Below are 25,375 nucleotides of genomic sequence, written 5' to 3'. Positions count from 1 at the left end.
GGATTAGCGCAGTTCGCTGCAGCACTCGTGGCTGCTTTGCATCTCCCATAGCTCTCGTCGGCCGGGAAGCTTTCGGATAACGATTTCGAGTCATCGTTTTCGCCATCCAGAACTCCGGACTCGGTCCGGCTCCGGAATATTATACTCGCTGCTCCCGGATAATCGTTACTTAGCTGTCCCCGAGGATATCGCGCCGGATAAACCAAAGCGGAACGTATGACTGACCCGAAGTGCTACGTGCTAATTCGCGTCGGGCACAATGCGCCATTTTGTATCTCCATTATTCACATCGTCGGCGGCTACGTAATTCAGTGTGCAATTTTGCGCGCCATTAATATAATTTAATTATTATTTCCGCGGTTGCAGCGCGTGTGTTATTGGCTTTATAATTATAAATTTGACGAATATAACTAATTTGCTTGATTTTACGAACAACTTTTTCAAGAGAAGTACGATATATTAAATTATTCTAGACTCGCAATATAATTATAGTATAATTATAATAATTATATGTGCGATTCTCTCGTGTATCTGTTTAAATGAAATTTTGTGTAGTAGTTGCTGTTTTCGCGCAACAGCTTGTTATCATTTTGAAACAAAAGACAACAATTGAATACACGCGACAATTTGGTGCTCGAGTGTCCGCAGCTATATGTTTGCAATACGATATATTGACATAAATCACCTTCCGTTTTCCTTAATCATCGTTTCTAGACGCGAACAAGAAGTCGGTATAAAAAACAAATTGTCGCTCGTTACCGTTCGCAAAGAGAACTATATATTCGACAGACGACAAATTAACAAAAAACTAGTTAAAGATTGTGAGAACATAAGCGCCTTGTTTGAATGGTAAAAATTATTATCGGTTCAAAACCGATTGCATCGTCTGTGCATTTTTAACATTTTGAGCAAAGAAGATAATATGTGATAATTAATATGTAATAATTAACAATTTCGTCTTCCTCAATAAAAGTATTTTTTGAAAATCGTGAGGTTTTCTTCTCGCTTTTACTCGCGATTATTGTTGATGTAGCCGAATGGCTGGAAAGGACGACAGATCCGTCTCGCACAATGCGCTTCCGACACTTATGTCAAACCGGCCCGAACGCGATACTTTACGACACACACGCAACAAGCAGCTCACCCGCTCTGCACAGATTGCGCGCACAAGTCCGAGCTACGCAAATCGAGTCGGACACAAAACGCGGCGGCGGAAGGACGACAGGCGCGGGATAAAACCCGACGTGACACGTCCTTGTTTACCGTACTTGCCGGGGCTGCATATGCAAAACGAAACTTTTCGCCCGTGAGCTTCATATATACGGTGATTCAAAAGGTGCGGTACGCGTTATGTTTTTTGCCAATAACGCGAGAAAACGACTGTCAAATTTTAATTCTGATTGTTTGGTTCAAATCGCGTTAGTTTTGAACTAGTTTAGACGAATTCTTTGAAATGTAGCAATAAGCTTCTTTTTGCTATAAAAAATAGCTTAAAAAGTAGATTATTTTGAAATATTTTACGTAATTTTATATAAACTACTTTTTAACGTGTTTGTTACGCAATTAATAATTAAGACAAAGAATTAAAAAACCAAATATTACATCGTGTTATCTCATACGTTAGTAATATTTTAAAGCAATGAGATTTTTTTATGATCAAGTTTGAAACATCTTGTATCAGAAAATTCTTCGTTCGCGCGGCTCATGAGAGGAGAGCAGCAGCAACAATGGGCTTTAATTTATTTTATTGTGACATAAAATCCTACAAAATTCATGCCGTGCCGTACGAGTTGACCTCGTAGCCGTCGTTCTCGTCGTTAGTCCTGCTATATCCTCTTGTGTATCTACTGCCTGCGCAGGAAAATTTCTGCTACAAAAGACGTTTTTTTAAAAACTCGATAGAACGTGTTCTTTTCCTTTTTTTATATCCGGACATATTTTATACCGTACCACTTTGAAACACGAGCAAATCCACATAGTTATTTGAAGAGTTATTATCACAGGAAAAGCGTTTTTAAATTACACAGTTTTGTACAATAAAAAAGCATGTTAACATATATATTTTATAATGCAGAAACATAACATTTATTTTAACTTTCTCTCTTTATGACGCAAACACATTACACATATATTTCAAAGAAAAACGTGCTCCAATAAATATAAAATGTTAATAAATTAAATGTTAATAAATTTGCAAAACCATTATAAATATCAAAATTGAGAGCAAAGAGAAAGTGAATAAACATCGAATTTAATGACATTTTTAAATATTTTTATTACACGTCGACGGGAAAATAATTTATTGTGTGTCTCAAAAAATTATTCTCTTCTCCTTTCGAAAACGACGAAATCTAAAAATAAATCGATCTTTAGCACATTTCATTTTAAGTTACGAGTAACAGAGTTCGCGATAACTTGTTCACCTTTCAAGTCATATTTCCTGCATTTGCGATTCTTAAAGCGGTAATGCTTCTTTCGTTCTCCTTTGAGGTTGAAATGGTTGGGTTAAGGGAAATTCGCGCAGTGTATCTTGCGGAAATTCAAACTTCGCTATAACGCATTGGCTGTAATTCCTAATATCAACAGAACTTCTGGGGCCGAGGAGTGTACTGAGGGAAACTACAGCGCGATGATGCTCGGCAGATTTGCATTCTGCAAACGCATCCTAAAAACGAAACTTTGTACATCCCGACCGACATAAAGTTACATCCTGTAACTCGGCATTTTGTTATACCGACTTTGTTATCAAGCGTTTAGTTGTACCGAATCCGAATGTGTTTATGAATCGGATATATTACGCAAACAATATCAGCTAAGAGTTAAGTCAACTTTATTATCAAATATATTCTCTTTGCCTTCTCTGCAAATCTTCTATATTTTGTTGGCAAACAAACAACGGTAATAAATTAACATTGCTAATCATTTAACTGTTAGTTGTTCTCAGATTCTCATTAAATTCACATAGAGAAAGATATTTGTGTATCAAATATAAATTGTACAAACCACACCAGTGGAATTTAAAAACTTTCAAACAGCAATCTCGAAATCTCCGGAGACATTCTATTTACAAATTGAATTTGCGAACTGCGCCGCCGCACCGCCTCATTATTTCATATAAGCTCAACTTGCAAGAACAATCGCCTTGAATAAATAAAACCATATTTTTCATAAAATGCATTCTTCCACTTTCTCCAAAACTATTCTGCCGAATGTATGTACATTGTCATGTGAAGTTTCTGCAATGACCGTCCTTTGCCGCTGTCGCGTTTTTGCTTCGGATTTCTTTTCCAATCACAGCGCTCTTGTTGCTCTCCGCGTCGATTCAACGCGACCGTTGAAAATAATTGACCCGGCTCCGCACTCTCGTATTTCGAGCGCACTCGCGCCGGTTGCGCGACCTCGCGCGCGTGTTTAAAACTGGCTGCGTTTCGGAGTGTGTTCTTCTCGAACAGCGAGGCGACGCGATGCGCCGCGTCGCGCCGTCCGCTCATTCTGCCGCGTATTGTTGCCACACAATACACCGTGTATTTTCATCACGGTGTGTTTTCCCCGTCGCCGTCTGCTGTTGCATTGTCCGCGTTAGTCAATCGCGTTGCATCGAACGCAATTTTACAGCGTCACGGCGAGTTGGTCATGGGACGAAATGTTTGTTTTAACGCGATTGGCAGCGCCATAACCGCGTTTTCTCATTCTTGTCTCGTCTAGGACATTTTTATTCCCGCATCGTATATCGCCGAGGATGTGTTGCGTAGTGGCGCGAGGTGGTGGTTGTGCTCCCGTGCATCCCGATTATTTCTCGCCTTTTTGCTTCGATCAAAAGATAAATCCATTGCACAGAGTGCACACAGTTGATAATAAAAACTTATCCGACATAAAAAAGTCGGATGAATTTAAGCATTTATTACTTTTTGTACAAATTGAGGTTGATCGGAGAGCGCGCGCGCGCGCGCCGATGCGATGGTTGTCGATTAAAGTTCAATCGATGCTCGTGCAGGCATGACCTTAATATATATCGTTTCAACTTTGCTCGACCGTCCGCTTTATTAAATTTATAGTAGTTTATTATGGAATTATTTTCTCATCACAATTCTGTTTGAGATTTTACAAACGCGGTAACGGAGTACTTTGTGATATGTAAGCGATATTTTATGTTTTTATATGGATTGTTTTATTTTGTATTGTACGACGAGGCCGTCCCTCGACCGGAAAATTTTCGGTGTTTGAACGACGAGACAATGATGAACGAATATTCGCAGCGTGAACATATTCGTGACAATTATGTTCTTGCTTCGTGTTATAATTTTTAACAAAAGCAAGCAGAAACGATAGTGACGATAATGCTGACGTTTAAAACCTAACAATAACGGTTTTTAAAACGTAATGAGTTTCGTTCACACAGCGTCTTCTAATATATACGAGAGAGATTTTCCGAGCGCGTGATCCGATATACAAAAGTCACAATAACCATAACTCGCATCGCGTTTTATTATTCAGCTCGCATAAATGCAATACATAGAACAGTTGGATATAAAGAATGAAAATCTCAAAAGCGCGCTCACGTGTAGTCGCAACAATATAGCTGTGAGTTATCTGAATTAGTTTAACAATTAATCAAGATAAAGATAATGAATATGGAAAATGATTACACTTTTGTACTAATCATAATTATCGGAAGCTTGATTTGCGTACCAAAAAATGTTGATTTTATGATTTAAAAGATATAAAGTTATTTCACACTTTGACGTTTGTTTTTGGAAGAACTAATTTATGCTCACGTTATATGTTGCGTGTTTTATACAACTGAAGAGCGCGCGCTAAAGCGAAGTAGCTGGGAAATGCGAAAGCGGATGGGGAAAAGCCCTCCGAGATACCGGCAACGGGATATATATATAGGTATATGTATATATGTATTTGTATCCTACGAGACACACAGACGCAACAGAGAATTATCCCGCGGGGAACAATGGAAACGGTAGTCTCGATGGCGGAATTAATTATAGTATAGAACTTAATGAACACGCTTATTATCGGCATTCCTTTTTGAGACCTGGCTTAGTTATCTCGCGACTGAATATGTGTGTACGGCATATTTTCATTGTTGCAGCCAGGAAGTCGCAAGCGCGACATTATCCCTGAATATATCACCGTCTCCATGATTCGCTCCTTCTTTACAATATACTATGAAAATTGTTTTTATTGTGTACAATATATAGTTTTCTCATTTTACAAAACCGTCGATATTTTAGTTAGTGCATATATTTGCTTTTGCCAATTTTTAGTGTATTACAAGTGAGATTGTATTTATTACTTTCAAAGCACAACGGACGCGCTTCCTGAACGCGTGCGAGGAGTAGCCTAGATTTCGCGACAGGATGTCTGTTTATTTCCTGCTTATTGTTTAATGAACGTGCATTCCGAGAAATTAATGCGATTTCAGCCTGTATTCTCCGCTCGGGAAATTAACACGATTGTAGATAATACGTGTCTCGGCCGTAACGCACGTGTCGGATTATCCGTTTGTTTCTTTTGGTATATTTCCGGCGTTTGTCGTTGTGTTCGCTCATAATCTGCAGTTGATAAATTATTTTATGTCTCAGTAGCTTGTCTCGTGCGAAACACGCGGAAATCCACGTCGCACGCGGCATTAAGAACGATGTGAGAACAAACATTTGTTCTAACGTAGCAGCTGGATGCAAAATAAACTGCATCAACATTCCGAGTCACGTACAAATACAAATCCTTTATGCGATATAAACAACAACTTTATTTACAAGCGCTTTACTTCAGAGCTATATTGTTATCTGTTTTTAGCTATACTTTCTTTTACAAATTTAGTAATTTTTACTTTTTTCCTCTATACGAGAATTTCACTTAAGTTTGCATGAAAAATTAATAGTTTTTTATTTGAACGTTCGTGAATCTTTTTTTCACTGAATATTTTGCACTCCTTTATATTTTATCGTAAATTCATAAACGTTGCAATTTCGAAAAGCATTGTGTTGCGAAGTGTAAAATAAGAAGAATCGCTTCCAAGTCTTTAATTAAATGCATATAACATCGGCATCCTTTCAGCATTGTATCTCCAGAAACTAGCTATGCAAATGTCAGGATTATTAATGTGGAGCTCTAAGCGAGCAAATAGCCGCTTCTAATTACTGCCGTTCTAGCTAACTATCAGTGTCAACGATCGCAGCTTTCGGCAAGATGTATACACAGATCCATAGACGTCTCTTTGATTGGACAGATATCTGTGTAGGCAGCCAGAGAGAGGAAGCAGTCATCTGTGAGGTAGATAGACAGATGCTTCATCTAGAATAACTGTTGATTAGGCGATGGATATCCGTTAATATCGAACAGCGCTCAATAGTATATGTATGCGCGCACACCGTTGTTTGTTCGTGCAAATATGGTCTCACAAGATATTGCAAAATAGAAATAAGAACTTTATTTAAGAAAGATATCCTCAATTTTAGTTTAGTTTTTAGTCTCAGTTTTAATTTTATATTTTTTGAATATATTTTAACATCTCTCTGTTTTTCAATCTGTACATGTTTTATATAAAATTTACATTTGTGCAATTGCTTTTTAAATTGCTTTTTAAATTGACATTACAGTGTACCTATTAGAATTCATCAACATTAATATTCGGAAAACAAAATGTAATTAAATAAAATAATAAGGTTTTGTTAACGTACATTTCTCGAACTACAACAAAGCGAGTGCAATTTGTTCCTTGAAAGTTGGCAGAAGAGAAGTGCCTACAGTCGTCATGTGATTACAATGTATAAATTCACGGGAGACCCATCTTGGAATAAACGAGAGAGAACACCCCGAATGTGTAATCAGTCGTCTCGCGACGTTACGTTGTCGGAACCAGTTTATTGTCGCTTCTTGTTTGTAATTACCGTTCACAAGAGTATCCCTCCGGACAATCCTCCTCCTTCATATCTAGTCTGACAGTTTACCAGCTTCCTTGTTTTCTCGGACGACAAGTGTAGCTTGCTAAGTAGCGGTAAATTAGCGTAACATCAGAAACGTGCGACGCTTCCGTTCGCATCCGCGAAACTCCGGATCTCTCCTTCCGAAAGTACACGGTTTCCGTTTCGCTTTCGTCATGATTAGCCGTGGCACTTGGCAACGGTGAGCTACAGGTAGCGGGCGATATTCTCGCACTTCTCGGGAACCGAGAGGGACGTGGAGTGCCGCCATCGTGTCGGTGATGTTTCGGGCCGAACGAGAACCGTCGTCCGCCGTCGTGATTGACGGCGACATCCGCGACGCAGCCCTTGGGACCCGATCGAATTACTCTCGCCATCGATCGGCTCATTCGCGGAAGAGTAATGACAGGCCGTCGTTCTGCCGATACGTCTCGCAGCTTTCGGATTCTTTTCACTTCCGACTGTTACAATCGTCGCCATGATGAGTTTGTCGAACTTTCTAATTGACAGTTTGCCGAAGCTTCTGGTTGAAAGTCAGATCGTATATATTTATTTTCTTTTTTCTTTTTTTTATTTAAGTCTTATTATAACGTAAACACTATTTTAATGTTTGATTATATAGAAAATTTATGTCTCTTTTCTTATAATGCAACGTGCGTTATATCGTATTCTTGTTTTATAACCTGCGCAGGAAAGCCTAAACCACAGGTCTCGTGGTATCTGGAATCGCAGAACATTCATGCGTCCACCGAGGTTCGAGAGACTCAAGGACCGGACGGCGAGACCAACGTCGTGACCGTCAGCAACGTGACTGTGAAGGCACTCACGAGGAGGCATCATCACGCCAAGCTGACCTGTCGCGCGAATAACACTCAATTAGCGACGCCGCCTAGCACCACTGTCGTCATAGAGCTTAACAGTGAGTACGCTCATTCCAATTAACGCTAATTGCGAACGACGCGCCATCGCGTCACGTTGACCCACTCTTCACGGAAATGAGTTTGTTTTTCTTTTCTCGGACGGTGAAATTTCTAATCGGACTGCGGATATTTCTTTATTTCCGAGAAAAGCAAAGCGGAGAGCGCAAAAAAATATAATTTAATTAATTAAAAGAATAAAATCCTATTATGTATAAAACGATCGATATATGGCACTTAATACGGGTCTCTTGATTCACTCCGGCTCTATAAAAACACCCATAGTATATCGAAACTTCGTTTGAGTACGATTTATACAATACAAAGGAAAATTGTGTGTGCGGTTTTCACACATGTGTCAGAAGCTCTTTATACACCCATATAATAACGCGCGTCGCTCGCTTGCTCACTCGCAATGCGATAGGCTATTACGTATATAGCGCGGAAACTCATTCTCTCTCTTTATAACCCGGGAATGTCTCTGAAGTTTCCGGAATAGCTACAGAATAAGATTCAACTTCCAGTCGATTCCTGTTTGCTCGACTAGAGAGGATTTCCTCCTACGTCATTTTTTCTCGCGCGTTTCGTGTGCGTGTTTGTATACATATACATACGCACACATATTTATATATCGATGTCGATATATTTTCGCCACACGAAAAGAGAATGTTTAACCGGCGCGCCCAATCCGATTAGTCTGATCCAAAACTTTTTTTCCGCGACCCGTTTGAAAATGAAAGAATTTTCAAAAGGAGAGTGAAACATTTCTCACCGATTAGCAGGAGCGAGAGGAGATATGAGTTTAGACACAACAAGCTTCGTACTCTCTTGTCGAAAAGCAATCAACTCTTGCGATGTCATTGATAACGCTACTTCCGAAATTACTCGAAAACACGACGAATCACGCGCGGCACGGATAACATGCTGCACGGCCAAATTCGATTAATCTTCATGAAAAACAGTAGTAGAAAGGAAATTATGCGAATCTTCTGTTGATCGGCGCTGCCACCTGTGCTTGCCACTAACTTGGAAACAACGGCAGTGACTGCGAGAAAATTGCAACTCGAATCCCGATTCTCTTTCCGTCAAGTCTACCTAAGGCGGCGTTATATTTGTTCGCAATTATTTCGAAACGTTTGTACAAGGCGAAATTGCAACAAAGAGTCAGTTGCTCGCGAAATTGTAATACGTCCTTATAATTATAAGCGGGTACAAATTGTTTCCCTCCTTTCTTTATACGCTTTTGGTAGATATGGCGAAATTATTAAGCTTTGCGCTTTTACGCATTTGCGTGCACGTTTGAACGTTGAGAGAAAGAGAGAGAGAGAGAGAGAGAGAGCTTCGCACTAAGAAGTTTGTTATCAACTTGGAAATGTCTACGACATTTTCAGGCGAGTAGATTGTTACGCATTTCTATTGCGTTACAGAAACGCGTACAGAAGATTGTTTTTAATATTGGGCATTAAGAGACTTATGAAAGCTGATAGCAGTCTAACCTAGTTAGCGGAAAAAAATACGATTCCAGTGTTGCGTTTCCATTCGACAATACAACAATCGCGTGCACGAGTATCTGATAGCGTATACCTGGCTTATCAGGTTTCGCCAGGACGATAAAGCCGCGCGCGCCATTGCAAGAGCAAATAATTTTGAAAAATCAGAGCGACCAGCGAACAAAATGAAAAATTCTTCAATTTTCTCATCGGCTAATTGATATCGTTCACGGTTTGTCAAAGAACAATCCGGAGATCGTTTCGATGCGAACGCGAAATAATTCCTGTCGGATTTGACGAACAGAATTGGACACATGCGCGCGACGCAGCGGCGAGAAACGCAAAACAGATTGCAGCCATTCGCGCGTGATATCGCGCTCGTGTTCGAAAATTTGAAATCGCATCGGCCGAATTATTCACTGCTCGCGTTGCGTACGCGCGCGAAAATGATTTCAAAATATTTCGAAATATATTTTTGCGTATTGTGTGTAGACACGAAATTATTTTGTGAAACAATCTTTCTCGTTTTAAAATTGAAATCAAAATTTTGGTACAGATTTACTGGTGATTCTCCTTCTGCATTATCTTATCAGATAAGGAAGTGGAAAGATAACGTTCATATAATTATGTGCGGCATGATATTTTCAGTAGAGATATCCATCCTAAGAAAAAACTCACGTAACCAGACAAACAAGTTCAAAGTAAAAATTGCTATATCTCGAACCGAAAGGTGAGAGAGATAAATTTCATAGCGGAAAGTATTACGGTGTTAGTTATATCGAGTTCTGACGTCATCAAAAAATCATTGGCAGTAGATATAATTGAACGTAAACATCGATATCTGCACTTCGAAAATGATGTCAATCGATGTAGACTCGACTCGATTTCTACGAGTGCTTCATATTTCAGTTTTTTTCTTGTTTTTGAGAGAGATCGCGGTATATCGAAATTCATCTCTCGACTCTTCGCCTCTCTCGATTCCGCGCTAATTGGACGCGCACGAGAGCTGTCTGCATAATCGCGGCAATTCCGCGCGCGCGTGGGATTGCGTGAAAGTCTAACAAGTCATCGAAGGACTTACCGGGTTGGAAGTCGATAGACTTGCGAAAGCGATTTCTGCGAGCCAACAACGAGGTCGACGAAATACACGAGGACTCGAGTGTCGGGGAAGAGAAGTAGATTGCCGTTGAGCACTCGAAACCATGCGGTGTGTTCCATTAATTTTTCATGCTACCGCCGAGACTTCGAAGTAGATCTCGCGACGTATATATGCGCAAATGGTTCACGGGCGGAACGTCGTCGTTAATAGTTATTCGATAGCCTGGCGCGTAATGGAAGCGGCGAAATTGGAACAGAGCGCACTAGTACGCGCTAATAGGAAGATAGGAAGACGGGGCGCGCGGGAAACAAATCGGATTCGTAACGAGCGCGTCGAAAGTTGATTTGCGGATGCGAGAGTTTTTTGTACGGAGCGTAAACAACTTCTTTGTACAACGATAACGACGATGATAGTGATAATTATTATTATTTTTTTTTTTTGAGCAATTATAAATCTAAAGAATGTTTATACACACATATACATCATTGACATATTTATGAGATAGTCGATAAACTCGATTTGCGTACAACTTTTGTATTGCTCAGCGACGAAAAACAGACGGCACCAGTTCGAAAAAGCGGAGAATATTGAGTTCTTAACAGAAAACTCACCGCGGGGTACGCTGAAGAAAAATATTGTATATTTTTCCATATAATATCTCGAAGCGCAACGCGTTATGAATTTTTATTATTTTTAACAGTGCGCTCTTTCCTACTGTGTCGCAGTTCGTTTATCTTGTAATGTATTTCTCCGCAGAAAATCAGCATACTGAACTCCCGTTGGTGCTATTGCTGATTTTCTCAATTGTGTGTTATAGAATCGCTCAGAATAATCTGTGGAAATAGAAAGAATATAAAAGGCGCAGCAGCAAAATTAAACAAAGGTTTGTTTGGCAAATACAATCAAGAAGAAGAGATTAGTAAGACAACACGCGCGCATTTTGTGTGTGTGTGTGTGTGTGTGTGTGTAAATTTAATATAAATTTTATATTAAATTTTGCACAATACATGCAGATTATAAATAAACATCTGTGAGATAATTAATAAATTAAAAATAAACATAAACATTTAAATGCGCATAATTAGAAAAGGATAAATATATTGAAATTACACAATCATTGTGCATTTGTACGCCATTAATAGAAAAAAGATGATGCTGTATGTATAACTTTCGTACGTCATTAATGAGTTTCATTTATTGTAACTATATTTTTCAATCGCTGCACGAGCAATTTATTCTCTTTCTTTATTCTTTTTGAATGACGACGATATCGTAAATTGACATGTTGCGCGACGAATAAAGGCGTGACAATCGCATTGCGAACTTGTTCAACTTTTAATGACTTATTTTACAGAAGCGTTTGATCCTGAACGGAACGTAGACGCGCGCGCGTGTGTGTGTGTGTGTACTATGAGTTCCAGAAGAATAATCAAGTTAGGTAACAAGCCGAAGAGTGTTCTCTCGGCTTTCTCTTTTCTTGGGGAAAAGGCGCACTTCGTCGACACAGGAATTCCATTCGACAAAAATCTCCGTCGCTCCCTCGCGATCGGGCGTCTCTCGTTAATTAGTAAGAAAATTAATGAAGCCCCCTCTCTCTACAGCGCGCGCAAACTTTGCTCGCGAGGCTCATTAGTCTTTTATAGCTATGAGTATTAACGAAAGTAGTAGATGCACCCTTGATAGTCAAACGATTACGTGCCCGTCAGTAGTAACGACCTAACGAGTATCAGACATCAAAAGAAGTTCCTCATTAAGGTCGATCTTGCCTGCCAATCGCGTCTCTCGCAGAGTAAATCAGCGCCGCGGTGACATAATTGTAAGTCGTAAAGCTCCTTTGCGAATTATGCGAAATGATCAAAGAAACGATACTCCAGATGTACACCATTTCTGAAACTTTAAATATGACGCGACAATATAAGAAAAACGACGCAGCGCAAAATAGCGAAAACGGTAAATAAAACATAGCAGATTGCGATATGTAAACGTAGCTCGACACGGATTGTACGGGATGTTTCTAAAACGAATCGAGTCGAGTTCGCTTTTATTTTACGGTCGCTATCAATCTGCCGTGCTCGACGAACTTGCGACATAAAGTAGTCCCGTAACGAAGACGGGGGTGAACCGGCAGATTTCAGCGACGAGATGAGGGCGAATCCGTGGAGTCGCAAACGGCGTAACGACTCTCGAAAGTGCTCACCCGCCGGTAGCACGTCGGAAGAAGGGTTTAGCCCACTCCGGAGACGAGTGAACTTCAGGAATGTAACTCCTTGTGCCTGATATAACTCCAGCCTGCGGGGAAAGCTAATAACTATCTCTTCTGACCGAATCATGATACACGCGAATTGATCTCTTAACGACGGATCCAATTTTTTCGCGTGCATCTTTTCAAGTCGATATTCTTATCAGTTTAATGTGAGAAAATCAGACAAAAGAAACAGAAAAGTATTTTTACTTTGTGAAAAAAATGTATGCAAAGCTTTTAAGAATTAAAATCCACTGTTTTTTACATATTCTTGATAATATATTTTTGTTTAATACAAAAACTAACTTGCGATTGTAATTATATATAAAAATTATATTATATATAAATAATAGTTGTAATTATACAAAGGAACATACGCAAGATATATTGTGGAAATACGCACGGAAACATATGTTTAATGTATACATACGTATCCTTCAACTCGCGCGATGCGCAAGAGGATTAATACTTTCAACGGTGATTAGTTTTCGGCTGTGCGCGTTGAATTCTTCGCCTCGCCGGAATTAATTAGTTTACTCAGAGAGATTCTCCTGGCAAGTGTTATTCCGCCGCTGCACGCCTCGCATATTTCCCTGTATTTTCCGTGTTGCAAGGACCGTGCATCGTCGCCTCGTTTACAGGCTTTCGCGTGAACCGGAACGCGAGAATAGATCGCGGTAGAGAATAGGATCCTCTCTTCCTCTTTCTCTCTTTCGGTCCTCCGTCGTTTCCTCATTCCAATGAGACCGTAACGATACAGACTCACGACGAGGCTTTGCCAAATTATGGCAATAATATCACTTAGAATCGCGCATATAGTGGGTCTCGAAATTTCACTTAAGCCCGGCGGCTCTCGGGATCGGCGCATGTATGTACATAGAGGAGCACGCGACTTCTCTAATGTTCAGTCGTTTCCGAAACAACCGACTTTACCTCTACGAACGAGCCACTTAACGATCAACCACTCTCTTCGCGGTGCCCTCGAACATCTTTGGGATTCTCACTTATAGTTGGCTTTCTTTTCTTCACCTCTTTATGCAATTGGCACGGTTCTCGTTTTGAGGCCCCGAAATTAAAACCTTTACAAGTGTTTCTCAATGTCGTAATTTTAAGTTTACGCTACCTTGCATCGAATAAAGTTATTATTTTAAATTGTCTCAGAACTGTCGCGTGGATTATAGAATTGTCTTGGTATGCAATATATTTTAAATTGTTTGTGAAAAATCTGGAATTTTCTTTTAAGTCCTTGATAGCGCGAATTGAACGTTAAGTGGATCCAATTTTCAATGAAAAAAATCTTTATTCTCTTTTGCTGGAAAGTAGTCTTATCCTTTTCGATGTCGTCTCTCGGTTGAAATCAAATTCAAAGTTCATTTTCAAATAGGTAAATCGATTTCCTTTAATGATCGTCAGTCACCGAGAAAGCTGGAATAAGATGGAACTGTCTTAAAGAAGTTTAGGTAACTTTTCCCTCCGACTAAGTATAAAGTTTAGCACAAGGATTAAGTTTAGGATAATTTTGATACCGATCACTGTGTCTTTCAATCTTTTCACCTTACATATTTAAAATGAAATCAAGAAAAAGCTTTTTGTCTCCTGATTTATTTAATTGTTCATTTATTCAAATTTTAGTAACTTTGTTTCTGTTTAATTTTTGCACGAACGTTGTTTTTTTGTTTCTACGAGAAATGTTCTGTAATTTCTAATTAAGATCTCGAAAACATCTTCGCCGCTCTTGCGAACTCTCGGGCCTTAAGCACCACACTTAAGCGTTGTTCTTACGGTATATAACGGGATAAAACGGCACAGCTCCTCTCGAACTCTCCTCTTTCGGAAGTCGCGCGATAAATGCGTCTCGCGCGTCTAGAATGCGCTTTATTGAACCGCTTCGTAACTCGATTAAAGCCACTCTATGCGCGCGAATAATAATAGCGGCTCATTAAAACGGCCGCGGGCAAGAGACGACGAAAGTCTCCGGTTTGCGTTTCCATTTGTGAAAGGACGTTTGATTGGAAATGTAAGTTCGCAAAGACTCGTGAGAATTGCACGAACGCTGAACTCTACCGATGAATGCGTGAATTAATGAATAAAATATAATTTAGTTTTAGTGTATTTCTCTCCTGGGAACTTTATTACAGCATCACAAAGTATATAACACTTTATATACGCGATATAAAACGTGAACTTGTGGAATTTTTGCAGAAAGAAAACGGCCATTTTCGTGTTCGCTCGAATAAAAAGATACTAAAAGCTCGGTCGAATTCTTCGCGTCCCCGACGACTGCGCGCACCTGACGACATGAATTTTGATTTGCAAACGAAATCTCAACTTAGTCGGGAGTTTCGCGCTCGGCAATCTTCCTTCGGTCGCCTTTGTTTTCGGTCGCTTTTGCGACGAGCTCCAATTATACGGACCATCCTCTCGTTCCCTGGTTTCTTTCTCTCCCTCGTTCTTTCTTACGTTTTATTTTTTCTCGATCTATCTCTTCCCTCTTCACTTCCTTCGTCGTCGTCATCGATCTGGCACTTTCTTTTCTCCTGTTGGCAGAGAACTTTCGCGGAGAATGCCGGACAGCACACGGCATGAAATTCGCGAGAACGGACTGAATTCTAATTATCCCGACGTTTCTTTCGCGCGTTCTTCGCGTTCCGTCTTTTTTTTTAATTTTTTATTTTTTTTATTTGCGCTCTGCACATCGCTCCCGCCGGACGGTGCGCGTCCTTCGTTATGCGCGTTACCCGAGCGTTGAGAAAAAACGCCGGATATACCAGAGAGAGAAACGGAAGTAGCAGCCGGAGTGGAGAGATCACAAATATAGCAAGTCGCGCGCTTATGACCTGTACGTGATTGCCATCGAAATGCTTTTCTCTTCTTACGAACGGCAAATTATTTTCTATTAATCTAGATTACTGACGCAGGTAGTACAGTTGCAGGTATATTTTTTCTAATAAACATTTCGTATACAATAGAACATATTAGTTTCTAGATATTGAAATTTTTTTCATAAATCTGATTTTGTTGAAAATACGAAATTGACACTCAACAAAATTCTGCGACGTTAAGAAGACGAATTTCCGCCACGCGAGTCCTTGTGACTAACAGTTTTATTTCTTCTGCGCATTTCTTATATCGTTCCGCGATATCGGACGGTTCATAATGACGTGTTCTTGCAGTGAAACCGCTCAAGGTGGAGATTTTGGGGAAGGACCAGATTCTATCGGTGGGGAAGACATATGACGTGAAATGTCAGAGCATCGGCTCGAGGCCGCCGGCAGTCTTGTCCTGGTGGAAATCCTCAAAGCAGCTGAAGGGACTGAAGAAAAACGTGAGTATACACGTCAAGAATATCTTTTCCGCATTCTTGAAGGCGGACGCGCAACGTAAAAACATGCCGCGCTCGAACAAGCCAAGCTGTGTCCGGCTTCGCGCTTAATTACGTATTCTCTCCCTCTTCTGCTCAACCGCCTCTCTTTCGGGACAGAATTAAACTCTTCCCGATTATACAAATCCACTCCGCTTTATTACGCACGACTAATTTGATTGTGTATGTGTGTGTGTGATGACACAAAGTCACTTCATTTAAACACAAATATTTTCATAACGACAAAGCGAACGGAAATCATCATGGTGTGTTATATACATACATGCGAAAGCGCAAGAGCGTTATTTCAGGGTATTGTTGATTCAACCGCACGGTGTAGATTATTATTCTATCCTCACGTAACATAGATTTTGATTGGACTGATGTTTTTTTAACCACTACTTTATTTTGGTTTTACGATACTCTTCTATATAACAGATCACGCGATTCGTTTTTACCAACATGTTACTTGAGCACACACAGGAGGCTCTCGTGACGAAGAAACGAACGAACAAACGAACAAACGAACAAAAAACGCGTACAAAGATTACTGTCGCTGTTGTTTCAGTGGAAAAAAAGAGTCCGTTATTATTTTAGAGATATTGTTAAATTACTTTCAAACCTATTATTATTTTATTTCAAATAACTCAGATTCCAATCAAAATCTTAATTTTCGCGAGTGCTATTTTAGTTTTTTCTCCCTTTTCTCCCTCCTGTATACTCGTATTACTTTTATAACTGACGCGCCGCGATTCGTTCTATCAACGTCTCGAAATTGAAATCTTCGGTTCGTCGCTGTCGCTACGGAGTGAGCGGCGGCAAATCGGAGTCCCTCGATCGCGATAACATATATCCCTCTCGCAATATCAATCACGCGGGAGTTCTCACTCTTTCTCTCTCTCTTTCCGTTCACGGCGGCGCTCGCAAAAATCGACATGCGAAAAATCCGTTGCTTCTGTTCGCGCGCACGCGATTAAACGCCCGAATAATAGCGAGGTAGAGAACTCGAAAGCCTTGAAATAACAGCGGAAATAACGACGTCGACGGGGAAGACGACGTTGCGCGCGCGATCTTCGCAACCAGAGAGAACCACTTCCGATGAATCGATTTTCTCTCGTTGCTGCTTTCTCGCGACGAAAGAACAAAAATAAAAATGACAGCGTCTCGATACACGAAATATTGCAACTGGGAGCCTTTTGCTCGCGCGACGCAAATGGGAACACTCATTGAAATAAATTCGCCATTTTCTTGCGCAATTTCTTTCCTCCCTATTCTTCTCTTGTTCTTTCTCATATTCAGTAAATATTCTCTTCTATGTTCATTTTTCTTGTTCTATTTTCTGAATGTTAGTTAGGCGCGACGTCGAAGCTCTTTTTTGGTCATTGAGAAGCTTAGATTGAAAAAAAAAAAAAGAATTAAAACGTTATAAATGCCATTTTTTGTTTAATATCGAAATAACGAATATTGATTCTCTATTTCTGCGATATATATATATAAACTATATGTGATTAAATAAGTAAGTAAATACATAAATAAATTATATGTAATATTTCCATATGGTATTTTTGAAGATACCAATTAGGAAATGTGATTTGTATTTATGTTACTTTGCGTAATTCTATTTTATTCACATTACAATAGCGCGTGGGATAAGCCTACGTCTTATTCTTCGTTGTTCGCTCGGTCGTAAGGATTGCGTCGTCGACACGCTAACGACAATTTTCCGGCGTCGGTCGTGAAACGGCAGTCGTGAGAGCACGGGAAGAAACGAAGGTCATTACGTTCTCTTTCGTTTAGGGATGGATTAACCAAGAAAACCGAAAAGCCGCGGGATCAGGAGCGTGTAACTAGGTTGGATGACAAAAAGCTCGTTCGACTTTTATACGACACGCACCGAAAAAGATTAGGCTCTCCGTGCGTCATTATATCCCCGACAGAATTTCTTTTCCTTTTTCCCCTCGATCCTTTCGAGGTGGCGTATATAATGTCTAATATAAATGAATTTCTACTTGAACCGGAACGTAGAACTCTATGAGGGTGTTTCTCTTTCGTGGACGATTAAATGGGGAGATTGGACGCGCCCCTCGTTCCGCGCTATATTTACCCCTCGCGATAATTCGGAATTGCACCTCCAGGCTACATTCTGTATCATCTACGTCAGCGATTCTCAAACGACGGTTAGAGCAGCAAGGGCTTCTCCTGGGGATTTGCAATCAAAAGTTCCGTAACAACGTTTCACTTCGCTTAAACACACATAAAACTTTTTCTTATAATAAATATTATGTATCCATATGGAAATTATCTTACAATTTTGAATTCGTATAGTCTATGTGACTACACTAAAGTGTTTCACGTTAATATTGTTTAAAAATTTAATATTTCATATTCTTAGCTTGGTATTTAGAACAGCAGTTTTGCTGTCATTGTGTATTTCATTAAACATCTAAATCTATAAAGACGCTATTTTTACTATTTCTTTTGCGAAATCAAGGCAATCGACGGTTTTAGTGTTTATTCGCGCTGTCTTGTGATAATAAGAGTATACACAAGAAAGCAAGAAATAATCAATTTCCATCAATGAAGACGTCGAGAATTATCTAGCGAACAAGAATTACGGAAATACGCGCTCCAAGTTTTTCCATCGTAAATTGAATCCGAAAGTTTTGTTCGGCGAAAATTGCAGTACATTTTGTGTTGTTAAAGAACAACAACACAAGTAGATGTTCGTCGACAGTGGTTTTCACCGCGACGTGGTAATAACATAACCTATCCGATAATTAACTGAATCACAGGAACTTGATAATTGCAATCAAAAGGCACGGTAGTGCCTCTTATACGCGAGATTCATGCGATTGAGAAATGAGGAGAGTTTCATGAGGCACTATCTCAATAACGACTGAACCGATCAATTTCGTTTTAGTCTCAATCGCTTCAGAACAAAACAAAAGTAGTCTTGCGTTTTTTTGTTTGAGCTTCTGATTTGTAGATAAGCGACGATAAAGTTTCGAAGTGAGAAATTCACGTTTTCAAAAACGTCATTATTATCGTCGTCGTGCAACTACACTGTGTGCATGTTTGTATGCTTGTTAACAGATGGCATACATGTACGAGCACGTTGAAGATTGGAAATGTAAGTTAGAAAAGGAAAGAGAAAATCATCAAAAGGCACAATATATACGGTAGTGCTTTGCGTCGACGTGGTGGTTACGCGCCGGCAACACCTTCGACGATGTTCACGTCACGTGTCTTTAAAAACGTGACTAAAGTAAAGTCATGTGATCAAAGGAAAATCACGAGACTTTAGTCACGTGTTGTTTTTCCACTCCTCCCTGTTACTATTTTTCGAGTTTAATTTTCATGTATTTTCGGTATTCTTGACACCTCTCATATGTGTATTATACGGTTCGTAAGATAAGTAATTCCACGATAAATTATTTCGGACGATGGTGATTGTTTTCGTGGAATAGTTTCTTAAATTTTATACGCGTATTTGATTTATTATGAGATCGGTAGTGGCGTACTGCAATCGTAACTCGTTAAATTTAAGTTCAACGCTTTGATTATCACAAAGATGTGAAGGAAAATTTAAGTAAGTTAAAATGCGAAAATTATGTTTGAGATAAAAAACCTAGACGTGTGCTGATTTTATTAATCAAATAAAATTATCAGTATATATATTTGTCACAATAGTTAATGTTAGATATATTGTCGGTATAACAACATCTCGTTGAGAATCGCGCGAGAAATGCGTCGCAAAAAGAATATTCGTACAAAGCGGAAGGAACAAAAAAAAAATACGACCCACTCGACAATGCGACAGGCGTGGTAGCGTGCCAGCCACAGGGTAGATCGTAATTCTCGACGTGTTCTATCTTATGTATTATCATGGAGATCGCTTTTTTGCATTGGCTGGCATACCTTCAATTCACTCTCTTGCGCGGAATCGATCGAATAATAATCTATGCTGCTTCTCTCTTTGAATTTAATCCAGCGCAACCAACAAACGCAAAATCGATCTTGCTGGATTAATAACGAAAAAAAATTCTGCATCATGTGTAACATGCATATTTTAATTGCGCACAATGCATTTTTCTACGAGGAAAAAAGAGGATTATCTCATTATTGCGAAATATTATTACACGTATTAAAATATCTTATCAACGTATATCACACGTAGTTATTACGACTTTTATTACGATAATATATACGTATGTACAAGGTCTTTTAAAACTTTTTGTTTTTCCGGTTGAATGAGAATTCCGTTTGATGACTTTCCACGCTGAGATAAAAAGCGAAATATTACTGGCAATTTCGTCGTTCGAACAATCGATTAATTTCAGGCTTAATTGCTTCTGAAAGACGTATAGTCATCCGGTATACATCGGAGTTTGAGAATGAAAAAGTGCTTTTATCAGATAAAGGTATTAAGCTCCGAGAGCTTATCACATCGGGAATACCGGTTTTCCACTTACACATTGACGCCACATGACTCCGTTCGCTGGCTTTGACGCGATTTTTTCCAGCATTCAATTCCTTCGCTCTTTTCTCGCTTACAAAATTCGAATTACTTGCTTCACATAAAATGCCTTAATGTCATACATCGAACTTCGTATAATTTCACAGTAATTTTTTAATTGCAACACGATTGATTTTTTTTCACTATCTTTGCATCGTTTCTACCGGTGTAGAGCGTGTACTTTTAAGCATTCTGTTGCAACATCCATCTCGTTGTCAAACCCTTCTTTTAAAGCATCTTTTTTTAAAGGGGATCGTTCCGCATATTGGAGCTAGATAAAATCCTCAGGGATGAAACAGAAAGAAGGATAATCGTGGAGAAAGTTTCTCGTATGTCGGCCAGAGAGAATGCTTGAAAGAAATCGGTTTCTGTCTTATAAATCTAGTTCGCTCTCTTGCTCTTCCCTCATCGTCGGTCTGAGTAAAGTCCTAACGTCTTTGATACTTTTCCCGCGGGTGATGTTACAGCCAGAGAGAATATCACGCAGATATTTTCCGCGAAACTCACGCACGTTGTCGAGAATTGATAGTCTGGTTTTACCTCAGTCAGTGCTCGAACTTGTTAAACCACCATAAACATTTAACACAGGCGCGACTAAAAATTTTTACAGCCGATTTAAGAAAATTATCTCAACGTTTTTTTGGATAACTTGAGAATTATGCAAGCGGCAAGAATTTTTGTCATTCAAGACAGACATCTTTCTTGGCTATTTTTTGTTTTTTATTTTTTCTCTATTCACAAAGATAATAATGTACTCCCGAAAAAGTCCCATACGATGAAGGTACAAGAAACATCCTTATTGTGCGAGGCATTTGTATGAGAGGGCTACCCTATCTCGTCTTAAGAAGGATTCCCCACGTACGAGTCCCCGTGAAACGTATTTTCCTCTCGATTATGTCGGCAGAAGGACGGAGCAGAGTATATTTACGCAGAAGGACGATGAACTGAGGGGATCTTTTATAAAGACTTCTACTAACAGAGCGAGGATGTGTACCGAATGCTCTACACGCATTGCATAAACCTTGAACTATCTGTGTTTGATGACTTCCAAGTTGATTTTCGCTGAGAGAGAGAATTTTATTGAAATTCATCGTCTTTAAAAAAATTTTCTCTCTCTCTCTCTCTCTCTCTCTCTTTCTTTGTCCTTTTTACATTAAATATTTTTATATGTACATATAATCAAACTAGAAGTTAAATTTTATACAAAAGTAAATTTATCAAAATTTAATTTAAACGATAGAGTCTTAATATGTATGTTCAGCTTTTAATATATTTATTTACAGTCAGACTATAATATTGAAAGAGGCAATACAATAGTTTCGATATAAGCCTCTCTTTCCTCGATACATTCAAGCTACTTTAATTAAAACGAGGATGTTACTCTAATACAGAGTAGCCAGTGTAGCAATCGCTCCGGCGTAAAAAAAGTCGCTCTTGCTTTAATGAAATTGGCACGGAAAGCTACAGATGCAGCCATTCGCATAACTGAGTGGATTCTGGTAATCCGGAGAGCGGATTCAAACGATATGTACGTATACACTCGCGATGTTAGAATGAGATGTTCGTATACATTTTCGGTTATTTTCATTAACGAGATATTACGCGCTCGCGCGTGATCTCGTATAGAAAACTTGTATATATTAATTGAAACAGCTATAAAAAACAATTTTCTCGCTTTTAAAACTGTTTTGCAGAAAATTATAGAAATGTAATGAATTATAAACATTCTTTTCATTTGATCGTAGATTTTGCGCATCGCTATATTGATATTAATTTGCGATAAATGAGAAGATTTTGCCACTACTGAATGAATGAAAATTTATAAAAAAATTATTAATATGGCTACATATATAAAAGTACATAGAAAATATTTAGCATTATACTATTTGCAATTGTTTTATTATTTAAGTGTTGATATATTCAGACGCGTATATACAAACTATCAAAATGTTATTTTTGGAAAATCAAGTCAAAAAGTTGCAATGCTGATAAAATGAATAAATCATCGACCGTGTGTCAGAATATCTTGTCTCGTCACGATAAATTTTCCTGTACCAACCAAGAGAAAATTTTCATTAAACAGAGCCGAGCGTTAAAATAACGACGCGATATCGGCAAAAGAAAATGCACACGTAAAAGAACGGGAGGAAGGGTGAATAGTAATAGGTGTACACGAGAGCGGCCGGCCGTGATAATTTATCGGCACGTCGATGCGCACCGACCTAACTGAATTAATAGTTTCATGGGAATGACAGACAGCTTGGATAATAATTTATCGGGAAGCGTCCATGTAATTGCGCGATCGCGAGCCATCTGGGAAGCGCATCGCGTCGTAGCGGATTGATCGGCATTGCGTATCATCAATAACCGTCGGCGACGAATGTATAATGATGCTCGAGAAAGTGCCAACCACGAAAATCGGCCCGCATGAATTTCAGGATGAAAGGGAAAGAGAGGAAACGATTGTGTGTGCATTTGCTAAACATGTTTGTCAACACGCGTCCGATCACCGGCCGAGACAAGCGTGTGTTTTGGGGTAATTAATGATATAGCAGATCGGGATCACACGATCGCTCGTAGAAATATTTGTTCGCGTTTCCTCATTCCTCCCTTCCCACGGGTTTAATTGTGATTAGGTACGCGATCTGAATGTCTGACAATCTGAGTGGACATTAAATCTATATAGAAGCGTCCGGTCTTTATATATGTGTAATGTTAGGCGTTTTCGTCAATTTTCATATTCGAAACTAATGTATTGAACTTGTAACAGAAGACTGAGATTTACTGATAATTGAATTTATGTTACATATTGCATTTGGTATTTTGCATCGCGTTATCGATATGACGATCGTTATTATCTACATTTTAAAAAATGTGAGACTCGATGAATTTAATTAAAATTCGAGTTTGTCAAAAATCGACAAAGTATCTCATTAGCTGGGTTTGTCTTGTTAGCAATACGTCGGGAGAATAAAACACGAAATTCTTCGTTAATTGTTTACTGGAGAACATATAAAAGAAAGTACGTTACCATTAATCAAAGCAAACTTGTGCGGCCAATAGCTCTCGCGGGGATACCAGGTCGATTCGAATAAACTACGTAACCAACCCTCTTTTCTTTGGAGCAAGAGAGTTTCTCTCTCTCTCTCTCTCGCCGAATGATAGCCGATGTTCCTCCCGCCGTTTTAAGGGAATTGCTCTGCGTTTAATCAGACATCGCCGGTCTTCGGGCTAAGGCGTCGTCGTCGTCGACAGCGGCAACGACGGCGATGGTCGGGATGGCGACGTCTAATTCGTAGAATCCATTAGTCGAGTGAAAGGCTCTCGCGAGTAGCCAACACCTCGTGCGCTTTTGAGCGAGAGAAGCAGCGACGACGAGAGGGTAATGGCGATATAGCGCGACAATAATAGCCTCGATGCAACAGCATCTCGACAGGTCGGTTGCTACACTGCTGCTGCTGTTTCTACTGACGACAACGTGGCGTGCAAGCGCTTACGAAAACTGAGAAAAAAAATCGAGACGTATCCGAATAAAGGTCGATTCATAACTTGCTTGTCACGATTTAGCTTTTAAACGCTGAAAAAACACGTTTTTCTGATGTTTTAAATAAAAGATTTCACGACATACATAATATTTTTTACCTTCGTCGAACGACACTGGATATGTTTTTTATTAAATGACATTATTACTGCGCCGTTTGTGCAGCGAATATGAACAGACCTTAAAATGCTTCTCTCGTGATTCCAAGCGAGCACTCAGCTTCCATGTAAATTAACCCGCTCGAAGATAAACGTGACACACACCTGTTAAATACGCTATACGGTAGATGAAGCCTTTGTGCAAAGGTGTCATAAAAAATTTATAGCGGACATAAATCTACAGAATGACACAAAATCTTTTACATTTTTTTTTCAAAATTTTGTAAAACGTCTTTAAAATTGTTTAAAACGTACTTGAAGTTAATCCAAAAAATGCTTTTCAAATTGTAAGAAATATTTTGAATATTGTAGAAGAAAAAGAAAAATTGAGAGAAAGACTAAAAATTACTTAAAAAGCGCATTTGTTACTAATCTTTAAGTCTAAATAAAATGCATAAAAGAGAAACTCCTAACGTTGAAGTAGCTGCGAACGACTTATGTAATCGCGTTTGTAAGTTATATCTCCTAAGATAAAAAGAAGAGTTAAAGTAAGTTTACATAAAAGCTCTACCATTGAGCAATGCATTTACATAAACGTCAGTATTCTTTTCATCTTCTCTATCTACGCAGTTGAAACATCGCGGAACCGTAAGGCCGACTTTACGTTCGTTCGAGCTGTACTACTGGATTAGGAAAAAACTCGCACAACGATCTTGGCCATATTATTTTCGCAGAATCCAAACCTCTCTTTAGACGAGAAAAGCACGAAAACGTCCCATTTAATCCGGGCCTTTAATTCCCTGCGGGATATATCAGGATTACCGTTTTTATTTAATGTTCCGTACGAAAATTAGGAATCCTATTAACGAGATGAGTTTATCCGCCAATATTCCGTTATTTACAGACTTGTTCAAGCAAGGCTTCCGAAGAACCAATTGGAAATAGACTCAATTGAGAAAAAATATTGCATAATCTCTTTACGAGTTTTTTTATACATAAACATTTATTAAATAAGATACAAATACCTATGTATCAAAAAAATAATAGAACTCATAACATAGAATTAAAAAAAATAACAAATCTTCGAATTAATCGGATTGTCATCAACAGTTGTAAAGTTTTTTATACGCCAACGAAATTGTTTTTCTTTCAGAATTAAATTTACTTTTACTG

At 39.1% G+C, this 25,375-nt stretch overlaps 1 protein-coding gene across 7 annotated transcripts in view; it reads left to right on the top strand.

The window, feature by feature from the left end:
• LOC109858466 (nephrin-like) overlaps window positions 1-25,375 on the top strand; it is a 174,383-nt gene that overhangs the window by 91,552 nt on the left and 57,456 nt on the right. For all 7 annotated transcript variants that reach the window (XM_020435761.1, XM_020435771.1, XM_020435751.1 and 4 more), the window contains 2 exons: window positions 7,630-7,857; window positions 15,860-16,011. In XM_020435761.1, the coding sequence (XP_020291350.1) occupies window positions 7,630-7,857; window positions 15,860-16,011 (380 nt within the window). The remainder of the gene's footprint in view (window positions 1-7,629; window positions 7,858-15,859; window positions 16,012-25,375) is intronic.

Source organism: Pseudomyrmex gracilis, unplaced genomic scaffold (assembly GCF_002006095.1).
Source record: "Pseudomyrmex gracilis isolate BER0280 unplaced genomic scaffold, ASM200609v1 scaffold_6, whole genome shotgun sequence".
Lineage (NCBI taxonomy): Eukaryota > Metazoa > Arthropoda > Insecta > Hymenoptera > Formicidae > Pseudomyrmex > Pseudomyrmex gracilis.
Note: the sequence above shows the minus strand (reverse complement) of the source record. Positions and strands in the feature narration are given on the sequence as shown.